Below are 15,481 nucleotides of genomic sequence, written 5' to 3' on the forward strand. Positions count from 1 at the left end.
TGGATTTTAAATACTAAATACATTTTAGTATTTAATCTCAAAACAACCTTTGGAGATTTCAAACACAACCTTGAGGTTATTCGAGCTATTTACAACAATAAAGCAGTTTTAACTTGCATATTTTCAGCTTCTACTGTCAATTCTGACTAAACGCAACATCTTCTAACAAATCACAATAAAAAGGGTTATTTGGGCTATTCTTTCTGTCTAGGTAACCAAATGCATATTTACAGACGAAATGTGTTCATGTTTAAACAGTCGATAACAGTAACAGGTTGTTGGAAAGGCTGCTTTGTACTCATTTCATTCAGGAGTCACTTGTGGAATGTGCTGCTTCTTCCTGCTGCTCACTGAGATGATCCCTGCGCAGGGAAGGAGAGACCTTGCACTCGCAGGACAGCACTGGCGACATTTCCCCACTAAATGAAAGCTTTATCGGAAGGTCGCTGGATATTTCGCTTTGTGCTTCTCCTGAACAAAAGCTGCTAAAGGGCTTGTATAGTTACTAAACCAAAAGACAGACTTGCGTACGTTAGAAACACTGTTTTGTGTGCGCATTTGGGTATGTGCCGACCAGAGATGCACATGTATGAATATGGCATAAACATTGTTATGTGAAATTTTCTCTCCCTTTCTTGGGCCCCAAACCGAGCATGTCTCATGCTCAAAGCGAGATGCCCACATACCCCTTGCATAATCCGGCCCTGACAATATCATTCAAAAAATGTAACGCATTCTGACCTTCAACACTGATAAAAGGCAAAGTCATACTTGTCACACCAGACAATCATGTTTTTATTTTTTTATGTTTTTAAAACGCTGGCTTCCATTGATGTTCGCTTTCTTTTTTTTATATTTCATCTTCTGGACTTTCGACCAAATTGTCAAAATTTTCATACTTTCCATTAATATTTAAAGTTATTTCTGGAAAATGTATCACGTTATGCATGTTGTTTGTGGTGGACTAAGCTACAGTATAGATCCATTATAACGATTAGACTTGGCGTAGTGATATCGAACTGTAATTTGTCGACAAATCTGGAACTACTTCATAGGCTTGCGTTTGACTGAAAAATAGCGCACACATGCAGAACCTTCGTTAGCCAATCAGAATCAAGCATTCCACAGCCCCCCTTGTATAATGAATGATATTAGCCTACTGAATGTATTGAACCCTGAATGAAATTGCAATATAATGCACAAAGTTATGTCAGATTTATCAAAGGGTCTCACTAGCAAATATTGGTGCATATGGTTTGACATATGAATATATATATATGCTGGTTTACTTTTTTATTTTAACAAACTTGGCTATAGAAATATGCAAGTGTATATGAAAATGTTTGGAGAAAGATGAAAATAAAATGACACTTCATTAGCCTGATATTCTGAATATGGCCATACCTTTAAGCGTTTTATAGGTCCATTTAAACAATACTTTAAAATATGTTGTAATCATTCTATATAGTTGTAGACTAATGTTCTCACAAAAATCGGATTTGAGGTGACAGTCTGAACAAAGCCATTAACAAGACTAATGAGTAACTAAATGAACACAGGTGAACCTGATGACTAATTAACAGACCTGGAAAACTAGATCAAATAAGACGGGTCAAACAGAACCAAGAAAAACAGAACCAATAATGGGTCAATACTGGTGTAATTAAGCTGGGCTAATGTTTAATGTTTACCCCTGATTCACTCATTTAGGAAACAGGAGCGCGGAATACTGCAGGTTGAATCTAATTCATCCAAATCCTCTCACCAGTTGCTAAACTTTCTTTGCTGTGGTGGGGTAAAGGGACTAGGCAGAGGTGTATAAACTGTGCACCAAATCTCTGTGAGACCCCAAAACCAACAGCTCAAGATGCGGGCGCTGGTAACGCTGCTGACACTACTGCTGCTACTACAATATGATTCAACATGTGGCGCGACTGACCTGTAAGAACTTTTCATTTTAGCAGATATGCAGAATATATTGTCAAAAAAAGGCACAAAAGTTATCACTGGGACGGTACCCTTTGAAAAAATACTACTTTGAGATATTGATACTATATGTACTCTTTAGGTGCAAAGATACAAAATGTATACAATTTTATATCCAAATGGTACCTAAACATCTGGTACCTAAACATCTTTTAAAATGGCCTAGACCGCTTATTGATAAATAGTTGTATAAAATAAAACTAGAATTGTATTTCTCAAGCCTTTTAAAAACATGATTTGTTTACCGATTTTAATTCTGTCATTTATTGAAATGTACCAACCCGTTAACATAAGAAAAGGAATGTTGCATAGGTCTTTCATTTCTACAGTGAGCCTGGAGACCTGCTGCGTAATGAAAGCACAATTATAAGCATAATACAGTTCCTCCATAGAGCACACATGCACATTCAAAACTGTTTCTGTATACTATAAAAGCAATGTTTTCTTTGTTTTGTCTTTCAGCACATACCTGGTGGCAGTCACTTCTCAGGCAGTGAGTGGCACTACAGAGACTCTGTGTGCACATATCCAAGAGCCCAGTACAACCATTTCTTTAGTGGTAACCTTGAGCTCCGATAAAGGAAATGTGACCCTCCTTAAAGAGAACTTCATTAAAAGAAATTTCTACAAGTGTGTGCCTTTCCAGGTCCGTGTATTTCACTGTAATTTACCTTACGGTAAATTGTTATATTGTGGTCATTCCCTTTTGTCATGTGCTTTTGAATTAGTCTTGCTAAAAACGCAAGACAATTAAAGGATAAAGATTCAAGCGTCCGTTTATTATATCTTTGGAAGCCTGCTTTGACCATTTAGAGAAGTGGCTGCGAGAGTTCGTAACACTTCTTTAAATCTCTTTTTCCTTGCTTTGGATCTTTTAGGTCCCTGTAGTGCTTGTAGACACTGTGGCAACTGTCTATGTTAAAATTGAAGGAGCTTCAACACCGCTAGACAAAACGACTCGGATTCTCATAAAGCCGCCAATGAAGCTCATTTTAATCCAAACAGACAAGCCAATCTACAAGCCAGGAGAAACCGGTAATGTTTTTACTAAAGGGTTGAAGTGCCAGTTCTACATATCAACACGTGAAATTTTAATGGCATACTGTTTGTTCCTATTGACAAGCTTACTCACTTTATTGCTTGGGCTATGCTGTGTTTATAATTGTCTTCCCCAGTAAAATTTCGGATCGTCTCTTTGGATGCCAATTTCTTGACCCGTAATCAGAAGGTAAAAGGTTTTATCATTCTATATGGCATAGTCTGTAAGTGCCAACAGTATCAAAGGATTTTGATAAATGAAGTGAATTATATTATATAGTAGTATGTACTCCCCTTGTCTCTATTGTATAGAAAATGGGGAATAATAAAAGGAGTCATTTTATATATGTTAGAATCTTTGACTGCAAATCATGTGTATTGTCGTTATGTTGATGTCTAAGCTTCCAACACCAAAGAAAATTCCTTGTGTGTGCAAGCACACTTGGCAATAAAGCTCTTCCAATTCTGAATTGAGTAATGTTTCAGTAGCTTTTATGCCATAGCTTCAATCATTGTCACTATAATACCATGATCAAACTAAACATTTTCCTATTTTTGCTTTTCAGTTTCAAACCGTAGAACTCCGGGTACAGTATAAAATCTTTTTAAGCACATGTTTGTTCCCTTTCTATCACTCATGTTAAGACCATAATATGGGGTTTGAACTTGAGACCCTATGATTGTAATTTCAAAAGGCCAATGAATTTGACTTAAATTATTTCAGAAGCTCTAGGGACTCATGGCATCCTCTGCAGGAGTTATGTTAAACCGGTTGATTGATATAAGGCTGCTTCACCACTGGTTTCAGAGTTTGGTTCCCTGTAAACCATTACACACTTGGTACTCCCTGACCGAGTGCACGGATAAACCGGATTAAGCCTTTGTAAGGTAAGAGGAGCATCATCCTGCTCCCTTCCGCCCTACTGTCCAAACCAGACTTTGTTCTCGGAGCTTATGCTTTTGACGTCAACTCTTCTGGCCGATTCCCCTGACGAAGGACTTTCTCAGGGGAGGGGATGGCGTGGCACCCCAAAACAGACCTGTGGAACCTCCCCAGCCTGCAGGCACTATGTCCAACGTGACTCACGTGGTCCAGAGACCCTGGCCTCCAAACAGAGACTGGGGCACTGGATTGTGAATGATCTCCCATGCCCATCTGTCAGCATGTATCTTGCAAGGTACTAACAGGTAAGCTCGGCGTCTGGCTCTGCATCCAGCTCCGACACCTGCTTAAGGGGCCTTCTCCTCTTGATTATGTGACTCTGCAGATTTAGAAACAAGGGTGGTGGCCACTGACGATGGCAAGAGGCTCCCATCCCAACAAGCTCAAGGTGGTGCCTTACTACCACCCAGTATCGCTCCGCTTGTGTTCATGTCACTGTTCGGCATCGTGGAGCTTCATATAGGAACACCATGCGGTTTTGTTGACATAGACACCAAAGGAAACCTATCTCATTCGAAGTTGTTACGACTGCAACCTCTGTTCCCTAAAGAGAACGAGACCTCATGTCCCTCAGGTTACAACAGTGCTAAATCAGCTGCAGCGACCGGGAGGCGCCTCCCGGGTTTCTCAGCACAAAGGCTGAATGAATAGGCAAGCCATCTTTTATACCTGCATGTATGGGGCAGAGACTGGCATGCAGATTCAATTCGCCAAATTCAAAAATTGGCCTTTTGAAGTTATAATTAGAGATTATAGGTTCTCTAGGTCAAAGCCACATACTGTAGTTTTAACATAACGTCTCATTCCCTCCATCAGGGAACATTGTTTACATTCATAACTGTAAACGTGGCAAAAATAATTTATATATAATGTAAACATGTTTGTTTTATTACACTGGGTTTCCCATTATGTGCCACTTCTAGGATCCTAACTCGAATCGCATTGGTCAGTGGCTGAATCGGCCCACCCAGGATGGCATTTTAGATCTGTTCTACCGCATGACACCTCAGGCCGCTGAGGGCAACTACGTCATCACTGCATGGGATGAGAAGAACCAAGAAACAACGCAATACTTTGAAATTAAAGGATATGGTTAGAACTAGAAAGCCACTTTGAACGTTTCATTAAATGTCCTGTTTTTAAACTTCTCTTTTTTTTCCTTTAGTTCTGCCTAAATTTGAAGTCAACGCGAATCTTCCACCTGTTATAACTCCCATGAACAAAGAGTTCATGCTAAACATTTGTGCTCTGTAAGCATTTTGTAGAGAACTTTGCAGATAAATGAGATGGAAACAACAATATTATCGGTCTCAATCAATCCTTTTCTGTAGATACACCTATGGGAAGGGTGTGCAGGGGTCTCTGACTGCTGAAGTGTGTGGAACAAACTATAATTATAACTGGTATCGCGGAAGTACACCTGCAACATGCAGAAACTATGTCATAAAGGTTTGCTTAAGCCTAAAGAATACTTTAATTATAACTGTGACTGTATAAAACGGACATTATGAAATTTCATTGTTCAAAAAGCTGCATAGAAAAGCTTCTCGTAACACGTCTAAATTCTTGTATTCTCTTCATGTCAATTTTTCATTTAGACTGACAAGACTGGCTGTGCCTCTCAAGTAATAAATTTGACTGAATATGGCATGAGTCCAGGAGGATATTTAAACATCAATTACAAAGTAGAAGAGGATGGAACAGGTAAGAGCATAAAAAAAACTGCTCTTCATTAAAAAATAAACTGCTCTTAATTTAATTGTCCTAAAAAACATGTTCTGATTTTTCCAGGGATTACTGTGGAGGGTTCAGCTGGAGTTTCTTATAGCAGTGACGTTATCACAGTTTCCTTTGTTGACACAGCAGATGTATACAAACCTGGGCTTGCCTATGAGGGAAAGGTTGGATCATGTTTTTTGCATAGTTTATAATTAAAGATGTAGTCAAGACTTGCGACCCCCATCACAAGATCAAGAATCTTAATTTGTACCAAAACTGTCACTTCAATTTCGATTTTTCTCTTCACATGCCTCTTTGATAGGTTCTGGTCACTGATGTAAACAACAAACCACTGAAAGGTCAAACGGTGTATCTCATTGTAAACTACGATTTCAAAAGTGTGAATATGACACTTACAACAGACCTCAACGGTACAGCTTACTTTTCTTTAGACACCACAGTTTGGTCCGGTCAACCTGCTTATTTACAGGTTTGTGCTGTTTTTTCAACATATACTTTTATAACGTTCAATATATTAACAACTAAATGACGTGCATCCTATGAACATCTACAATAGGCTCGCCACATTGAGGATAAACTCCAGAATGATTTCTGGCCTGCAGCAAGATCTTATATTTCAGGCACTCTCTCGTTAAGACCGTTTTACTCTAAAAGCAAGAGTTTTCTAAAGTTAATTTCGACTCCAAACCTGTTGAGTTGTGCGATTGATGCAAATGTGGAGGCCAGTTACATCATTCAGGGCAGTGCACTGAAAAAGGGACAGCAAACACAGGACGTCTTCTACATGGTATGTTTAACTCTAAATCAATTCGTATATAACACTGTATTGAAGGTATACATTTAATTTCAGTTGCTTTTGGAAGTCAAGCAACTCTCACATTCCACCTTATGATTTCCAGGATTTTTCAAAAGGCAGTATGGCTCAAAATGGCCGTGTCTCTGTCAATGTGCAGTTTGGAACAGGTAGGAAATTACAGAAAACGCACAATTATTGCACAATTATTGTACTGTTGTATGTTGCAAGCGACTTAATTGACAGGTCTCTCTCCGTTATTACAGAAAACAAAGGCAAATTGTCATTCACATTAAAGACCACAGTCCTGTCGCCACTCGCCCAGGTGGTGGTGTACGCAGTTCTTCCCAACGGAGAAACTGTGGCAGACAGTTGGAACTTCCCCATTGAACAATGCTTGCCAAACAAGGTCCATAAATACCATATGAAATGCACCTTTAAATGCCCATTTTGAATATACATTAAATGATCCTTTACGCATGTTAAACCTGTATCTGTGCTCCAGGTATCCTTAAGTTTCTCATCTTCCACGGCTCTCCCTAAAGACACAACTACTCTAAACCTGAATGCCCAGCCTGGTTCCCTTTGCTCTGTCAGATCCATTGATCAGAGCGTACTGTTTTTAAAACCAGAGGCTCAACTCAACGCTGCCTTTGTACGACATATTTAACAGACCAGTGAAAGAGTTTAAACCATCATCTATTTGATTTTGCAGTGTCAAATAATCCTGTAAATTAACTTGAAATATGTAGGTTTTGGGAATGTTACCAGTCCAAATGTTGGGGGATTACCCATACCAAGTCTGGGAAGATGAAGATCCTTGTGTACCTAGCGACATGGATCCAATTGACCCCCCAATGGGGGGGTGGGGTCCAATTGAGGGCCCAATGCTAGCAAGGGAAAGACGTAGACCTCCATTCATTTATGTCCCACACGGAAATCGAAACGATGCATACAGTGCCTTTAAAGTAAGATGTATATCATATTATTCAGTTTCACTGGTTGTTGGCTTATTATACACTATCCATTTAATAGACATGATGCTTGCTTCTAGGCCATTGGAGTCAAAATAGCTACAAACTCTGATGTGAAAGAACCTGTTCCCTGTTATGAATATATGTTTATGAGGCCAGGTATGGGTTAGTAATTTCATCTTCGTTTTGGAAGTTCTGTAGTTTTCTTTTCTTCATCTGGACTTTCTGTAACCATTTGAGCAGAATCCGTAGCTCTTCAACCTGATGCAAGTAGAGAAAATATTGCTGTTGCTCAACCTGTGACAAAATCTGTTCAAAATTCAATCCGCAAGTTCTTTCCGGAAACTTGGATATGGGATCTGGTGCCTGTCGGGTGTGTATAGCTCACGCTAATGTTACTATACCTCCATTCCCTTTCTATAATACCAAAAGGTACTCCAAATATTAGTGCATAAGGAGTATGTTTTTATTCATTAGGAGGTCTGGGTCCGTGACTCTTACAAAGACTGTTCCTGACACCATCACTAAATGGGCCACAGATGCTTTCTGTACATCTTCTGTTGGTTTTGGAGTTGCACCCAGCACTGCTCTCACTGCATTCCAGCCATTCTTTGTCAGCCTCGCGCTCCCCTACTCTGTTATTCGTGGAGAAGAGCTCCCACTCAAAGCCACTGTATTTAACTACCTCTCCAAATGTATTATGGTGAGTCACCCTAATAATTCTAAGAATATGCACAGGACTAACATTTTGTTTTTATACATTATTTACAGAATTTTACTAGAAGTTCTGTCACCTGGAGCGACAAATGTACTCTTTCCCACAAAAATAAAGGATATAAGGATATGTAGTAAATTGTGTTCCCTGTTTTTCTGGCAAATTACAGAAGAGCAAGTTTTACAGCTTTTTGCTGGATAACATAAAATGTAATCGTGTTTTCTGGGTGCCAGGAAAAAGCTAAAATTTTTTCCTGTAAATGTGTTTCCTCTTAATTTATTATTATTATAAATTTGCCATTTCTGTAACTGTTTTTGAAAGGCAGTCAAAAACATAATCTGTAAAATTCCTTTAACATTTTTATGTGGGAAATTATAAAATGACATCTCTGTTATGATGTACAGGTGACTGCCACATTGGAAAATTCCGATAAGTTCTCAGCTCAGCCTTGTAATGGCTGCATTTACACTCGATGTATTTGTGCAGAAGAGGGCCAAACCTTTGAGTGGACCGTTACAGCATCGGTTCTGGGTAAGTCCTATGATTGAATCATGTTTTACATTTTGTGTGAGTAGTTCACTCCATTGACTTGGCATATCCATCTTTTATTCCTACAATGGAATGTCAATGGGGCAAATTGTCGTGAACTACACCTTAAACATTTAGTTAATAAAATATACAGTAAATGAAATCTATCCATGCAAGCATGGTTTGTACTTGTGACTGAATTATTTGTATATTACAGGAGAGGTCAAGGTTACGGTGAGAGCTGAGACTGTGAGGACTCGGGAACGCTGTGGGAATGAGGTGGTGACTGTGCCGGAAGGACGCCGTATTGACACTGTTGTGCAGTCGTTTCTGGTCGAGGTGAGCCTTTCAAAAACCATAGAAGTTATAGCATATTCAGCATCATGGGTCATTTAATAAAGCTGTTTGTTTTAAATCAGTTAAACATTTTGCAGAGTGAAGCCATTGTATTGGCACTGCTGTGTAGTAGCCTACACTATATAGGCGAGGAAATATTGCTGGTTTAGACTGTTAAATCTTAATTTCGTAATCGATACTTTCTGAAAAAGACATTTGATCAAGTTTGTTTGTCACAATAACTGAAGCAGTTTTATTTGTCAGGCGGAGGGTGTAAAACAAATAATCACTCAGAATGACCTCATCTGTTTAACAGGTAAGTAAAATGGTTCCGTTACTCTGAATGAGGAATGTTTCGGGTTGTGTGTGTGGCATACCGTCAGTTAAAACAATTAATCCATGATCCTTAAATTTAACCACTTGGAATCGAGCTCCCACCTCCAAATTTATAATTTGGACTAAGTACAAATATTGATCAATATAATAGTAATGACCTAAAATACAGTATAATTACAGAGGGATTAAACTATGCATCATCCTCACTGTATTGAATACAAAGCAAGCGAGACGTATCATTGACTTAATTTTCTCTATTAGGCAACCAAGTGACCAAAACTGTCTCTCTTAAACTCCCTGAAGTTGTTGTCAAGGATTCTGAAAAAAGCTTTGTCACTGTACTGGGTAAGTTAAATGTGTATAAACATCTGTGAAGAAAGTATTATACATATCCACACTCTCAATAAAAGCATGGCTATTTACTGTATGGACATGAGAAATGATGTGCTCTTGACTGTTTGTGCCACAGGTGATCTGATCAGTCATGCTTTAAAGAACATTGCTGATCTGTTGCGTATGCCTTACGGCTGTGGAGAGCAGAACATGCTGAACTTTGCACCCAATATTTACATCCTTCAGTACTTGGAGAGCAGTGGGCAGCTCGCTCCTGAGATTTTGGAACGAGCTAAAACCTATCTGCAGACTGGTGAGAACTATTAGACTGTTTTTCTGTGTTTAGCGAGTGTCTCATACAGTCGACACAACATTACGGCAGACAGTCAAGGGGTCAATGTATTTCTGACGTTTAGTCTATAATTGCTTTTGCATGCTCTGCATAGTTGCGCATAAAACAATATTTCAGTGAATTCACACATCAAACTTCCAATTTAGCAAAACTGAACTTCCTGGAAGTCTTCTAATGTCATTTTATATTAATGTTTAAGAATTGAATTAAAATGACAGAAAAATCTGAATATGAAATGATACAAATCTATGGCTTAGTTAAATAACAAGTTACACACAGTGCTGTAGTTATAAACAAAACTTGCTTAATTGAAGAGTTCCTACCAAAGGCTCTGATCATGTTCCTTTATTTTTTTGCAGGCTACCAAACAGAGCTGATATACAAACATTTTGATGGATCTTACAGCGCTTTTGGGAACAGTGACGCTTCTGGGCACACCTGGTCTGTTTAAAAACAATGAAGCATTTAGTATGTACTTTGAGTAGGTGAAACAGAAATATTACAGTTTTTGAAATGACTTTTTTATAATTCCTATTCTCAGGTTAACTGCATATGTGATTAAGATTTTCGTTGGGGCAAAGAAGTATGTGTTTGTAGATCAAACAAACATCGATCAGGCAAATAATTGGTTGGGTCAGCAACAGCAGGAGAATGGGTGCTTTAAAACAGTGGGCATCCTTTACCACAATGACATTAAGGTAAGAATGGTAACTGGATATTCTGAAGCAAACTCAATCTCATAGGATTGGTGTTGACGCTCGAATGCACTAAACATTCAGATCTGCAGGGTTGTTTGCTTGTGGGCCTAGTTGTAGGATAAGTCACATGATTATGTAAAAAATGGCTATATAGCCATTTTGTTAACATAATCAGAAGGACATTTAATATTGTACATCACTCCATATTGCTGCCGCAATGTCTCTCTGCCTTGTTTCTTTCACAGGGTGGTGTCAGTGATGACGTCACTCTCACTGCATACATCGTTGCAGCTTTGCTGGAACAGGGCATGAAAACGACAGTAAGTGTTGCGACTTCATAACATTCTGGATACTTCCAAGTAGAAGGCTTTCGGCACACCCAACACGTGTGTGTTATGAAATTTGCCAGCCATTTTACCAAGCTTTATTCAAATTGCCTACATTGATAGCAGGGTAGCAGAGTAACCACAAATAGAGGTTCAACCCAACTGTCTAATATCTGTAAACATGTTAGAGTACAATATAGACAGTGGTGTCATATTCAAAGCAGTTAAGCTGTAGTATACTTTAAATTTGACTGAATCAAGATGAATTACATAAAACCAAACCCTAAAGTACACTTATAAAAACATGAAAAACCGAGGTTATGTTCACAGGCTTTAATAGTTGGCTTGGCTATACACATTGTGTATTTGGTGTGATAAGCCTGGCCTTATAAAGACGATACAACTAACAAAGAGATTTGACTTGTTTTGCATGCTCTAAGGATCCCATGGTGAAGCAAGGCCTTGTTTGTCTGAAGGACGCTTCCAGCAACCTTAACAACACTTACTTCACTGCCCTGGCTTCCTACACATTCACTCTGGCTGGAGACCAAGAGATGAGACAGAAACTAATCTCGAGCTTGGACAATCAAGTCAAGAGAGAAGGTCCCAGTCAGCTCGGAATAAAACATATATTTAAAATGTAAAAGGACTTTTGGTTTGTTTTCTTAACCGGAATGTTTGTCTCGTGGGCTCTTGTGTTTTCAGGGGTTGGCCGATATTGGACTCAGACAAATAATGGGCAACTGATAGGCTCTTTAGAGATTGAGATGAGTTCATACGTGTTGTTGGCGCTTCTTTCTGGACCAACACTGCCATCATTTAAGCTGGACTATTCTGCAACCATAGTGTCCTGGCTGGCCAAGAGGCAAAATGCCTTTGGAGGTTTCTCCTCTTCTCAGGTACAGTAATGTTATTTCAAGGCCATTCATAGTTCAACTATATGGTTTTCCATATAGGGTGTTAACTCATTACAACTTTGAAACAGTGTCAAAATAGCATAGGCCAACATATTGAAAAAGCGTGTGATTGGCTTCCTCGCTCCCTCTATGAACAGGACACTGTGGTGGCCCTCCAGGCACTTGCCAAATACAGTGCTGCCACATACAATCCATCAGGAAACGTTGTCGTCAATGTGACCTCCCCCTCAAACCAGAAATATAACTTCATTGTCAACCAGAGAAACCGACTGCTTTACCAGGAGAGACAGCTGCAGCCACCTACAGGAGATTTCACACTTGCTACAGGTGGCCAGGGCTGTGTGTTTGTGCAGGTTGGTAAGATGCCTTCGCATGAACTGAGTTTACCCAAAAATGACACATTATCTCTCACGTCAAATGTAATTTTCATCTGAATTCAAAAAATCTTTCTTGAAATGACACTTCAAAAATCTCAAACATCCAAGGTTCCGTTGGGTTAAAGTCTTCAGAAGCAAAACAAATTGATATCGCCAAATACATTCTAGCGGGAACTTTAGATCTCATTAGTTCCTGCGTGTCATGTGATTTAAATATTATGACATCTAGTCACAAGATTTTCAGTGGAAAATAATAAATTAAGATAAATGTGGCCGTATCAAGTTCTGTTTTTTTTCGCAGTTTTCTTTGCACTACAATGTCCTGCCCTCTAACTCCTTGGCCTTTAGCATCATAACTGATGCAACTTCAACTTGTGAAAGGAAGCAGTACTATACTGTTACATTGGCTTTAACTGTCAGGTGAGTGGCCCTGGTGAATTTAGACCGTATTTTCATTGTTTACAAAATGATGAAGCTAATTGACAATATTGCTGTGTGTGTAGCAAAAAAAGTAAAGTGCCTAAACATGCAATGAATCACTAACCTGGAAAATATAATCCATATCCTTGTAAATAACAGTATAAAAGTATATTCGACCATAAGGGACATTTGAAGCCTAATTTACGGGAACGGACCCCACCTAACAAGTTATTTTATTTGCTGTTTATCAGGACACATACACAACATTGAACCATATTTGTGATCTTGTTACAGATATAATGGTCCACGAGAAGAGACAAACATGGTGATCATTAATGTGAAGCTGCTGTCTGGATTTGCGCTGGATTTCGTGTCTCTACAAGCTGTGAGTGACCCTTTCACGCCTTCAGTCTTGTTTTTAATCTCGAGCTCTGCAGAGTTTGATATGTTCTCATTGGTCTCTGTTTATAGCTTCAGCAGGATTCTAGAATCAAACTTGTGGAGCAGGATGAAGGACATGTCATGTTGTATTTAGATGGGGTAAATTCAGGAATTAAGATGGCTTTTCGGCATGTGAATATATTTGATATGAATGACATCAGGTGTCTTTTCTTTAAAGATGAAACAGGAGGAGAAATCCTTCACCTTGACGCTTTTGCAGAACGTAGTCGTGAAGAACCTGAAACCAGCTGTGGTGACGGTCTATGATTACTACAAGACTAGTATGTTTTTCATTCAACTTTGTTTTTTGTATTAATTTTTAATATTAATTAAACTACATATTTAAGTGTAAAAAAATGCTTGACGGTTTTAAAATGAGGCCGAAAATATTTTGAGCTGGAGAATAAACACGATGTTTTACACTATCGTTCTTGCCAGAATAAATACATTTTATGTAATTGGTTTTATGCCTCAGGAAAAGATGCCAAAGTTTACTGTACTTATGGAATCTATTCTGCATCAAATTTCATCAGCGTCTGCATTATTTTCTCATTAAATTTATGTAATTTCCATTTACGGCAAAGAAATCCTGTTTTTGTAACTCCTGTCCCCAAATATGTAGACATCATAAATATGCTTTTGGTAAGCTGTAGGTTTTTAAAGCAGGTTTCATCTCTTTTAGGTGAAGGTGCTGTGAAGCAGTATACCTCCCCATGTGTCACGTAAGTAATTGTGGACCGTTTTAAACGCGTATATTTACATAAATTTCAGATGTGCTCTTAATTTAATTCCATCGAGAAATGTGGAATTTAATTTGAATGCTTAGTAGCTGTAGACTTTTTATAGAAATGAGTTTAAATCGTAAGACCGTTTCACTTTTAGATGAACGTGCTGTCGCTGGAGTATCGAGAGGAGTTATTCAGCGGTGTGACTGTGCATTTCATCAGACCTTTATAACCTCAAATGATTCAGAAGATTGCAATGATGCTATTAAAGTGTTTCCACTTCTAAAACGCGTGTCCTTTAGTTTCATTTATAACACACATTGGCTGTTCTTTAGTACATTGGCTGTTCTTTAGTACATCAGCCTTGAAATGTAATGGTTTTGAATGACAGGATATATTTCAAAAGTAGAAAACTTGGTCCTTAAAGTGTTAAACTTTAAACTTTTATATAAATGTACTGCATATCAAAGCTCGACTGCTAAAACACTTTAGCAGGCTCTAGAAACATTAGCCACTTACTGTATATGTGTTGACACAAATTCAGTCATTTCTAGGTGCAGTGTTTTAAATCAAAACGAAAGCACTCCTAATCACCAGCCCAAACTATAAAACTCCTCTAATCCACATAGTCCCTTTTTTGAATTTACAGTACTATTTAAGTGATAAGCCACTCCTGGGAGAAGCTATTAGCCTGAAAGGTACATGTACTCTTACTATAAACTAATTTTGTCACCTAATTATGCGTTTACATTTTGTTAAATGTTGACCAAGTTTATATTCTGTGTATAAATACATTGTTGGGTAGTACTAAGAAACACTTTACAATCTTTAGTCATTTTCACCCACCCTTTTATATGTAAAATAATTGATTTGATGGGAAGTGTTATAGTTCATATTATTGGCATTTGATTTAACCAGTCTCAACTCCATCAGAGAGTGTCTCTTATTCTCTAATGGAGAAGAGTATGAATGTAAGTGAGATGGGTTATAATATAAAAAAATCTTGAGTCACGTGTGTAAGTAAGGAATGTTACATTTAATATATCCAACACCACCTACCAGTTTCTCAACTACTTTTGCCTTGGTGAGTAGGCAGAGGTATTCACTGTGCACTAAATCTGTGTGAGATTGCCAAACCAACAGTTTCCAGTGCCAGCATCATAAGCTATCTTGACACTACAGCTGCTACAATATGATTCAAGTGAAGCGACTGACCCGTATGAAGATTTATCACTATACTTTTCATTTTAGTGTATATGCAGAATTCTGCATTGTCAAAAAATGGTATGTAAAAAAGCAGAAATTCTGTGAACTGAAATCCTGTAATATTCTACAGTTTAAGGATATATATTAAATTGCTTTTCCCATTTGAAAATGTGTTGTCTTCTGTATTTTGAGTTTTTACCTTATTTCAAAAATAAACCGTAACCAAAATAAATCTGGTCAAAAAATATTTTCTGTAAAAATGGCTGGGTATAACCACATTTGATGATTTAACTATGT

The 15,481-nt window shown here is 38.2% G+C and overlaps 1 protein-coding gene across 3 annotated transcripts; it reads left to right on the plus strand.

Moving 5' to 3' along the window:
- Positions 1 to 1,626: 1,626 nt before the first annotated feature.
- Positions 1,627 to 14,263, plus strand: LOC306911920 (alpha-2-macroglobulin-like protein 1). 3 transcript variants are annotated; one of them, XM_079487640.1, is made up of 36 exons: positions 1,627 to 1,941; positions 2,449 to 2,632; positions 2,865 to 3,021; positions 3,162 to 3,214; positions 3,591 to 3,611; positions 4,891 to 5,059; positions 5,133 to 5,217; positions 5,299 to 5,416; positions 5,566 to 5,671; positions 5,759 to 5,868; positions 6,009 to 6,176; positions 6,264 to 6,494; positions 6,607 to 6,670; positions 6,767 to 6,909; positions 7,006 to 7,155; positions 7,253 to 7,468; positions 7,555 to 7,639; positions 7,718 to 7,847; positions 7,952 to 8,177; positions 8,594 to 8,720; positions 8,935 to 9,056; positions 9,318 to 9,369; positions 9,651 to 9,734; positions 9,859 to 10,035; positions 10,434 to 10,515; positions 10,616 to 10,772; positions 11,018 to 11,092; positions 11,539 to 11,701; positions 11,804 to 11,997; positions 12,153 to 12,368; positions 12,694 to 12,812; positions 13,107 to 13,197; positions 13,284 to 13,352; positions 13,432 to 13,534; positions 13,936 to 13,975; positions 14,136 to 14,263. In XM_079487640.1, exons 1-36 carry the CDS (start codon positions 1,868 to 1,870, stop codon positions 14,137 to 14,139), a joined length of 4,365 nt encoding a protein of 1,454 aa, XP_079343766.1. In that variant the 5' UTR covers positions 1,627 to 1,867; the 3' UTR covers positions 14,140 to 14,263. The 3 variants fall into 3 exon arrangements, with proteins under 3 accessions (XP_079343766.1, XP_079343768.1, XP_079343767.1); XM_079487642.1 differs by having other exon boundaries at positions 13,432 to 13,506; positions 14,136 to 14,262; XM_079487641.1 differs by having other exon boundaries at positions 7,555 to 7,633; positions 14,136 to 14,262.
- The last annotated feature ends 1,218 nt before the right edge of the window (positions 14,264 to 15,481 follow it).

This window comes from Barbatula barbatula (genome assembly GCF_947034865.1).
Source record: "Barbatula barbatula genome assembly, chromosome: 23".
In the NCBI taxonomy this organism is placed as follows: Eukaryota; Metazoa; Chordata; class Actinopteri; order Cypriniformes; family Nemacheilidae; genus Barbatula; species Barbatula barbatula.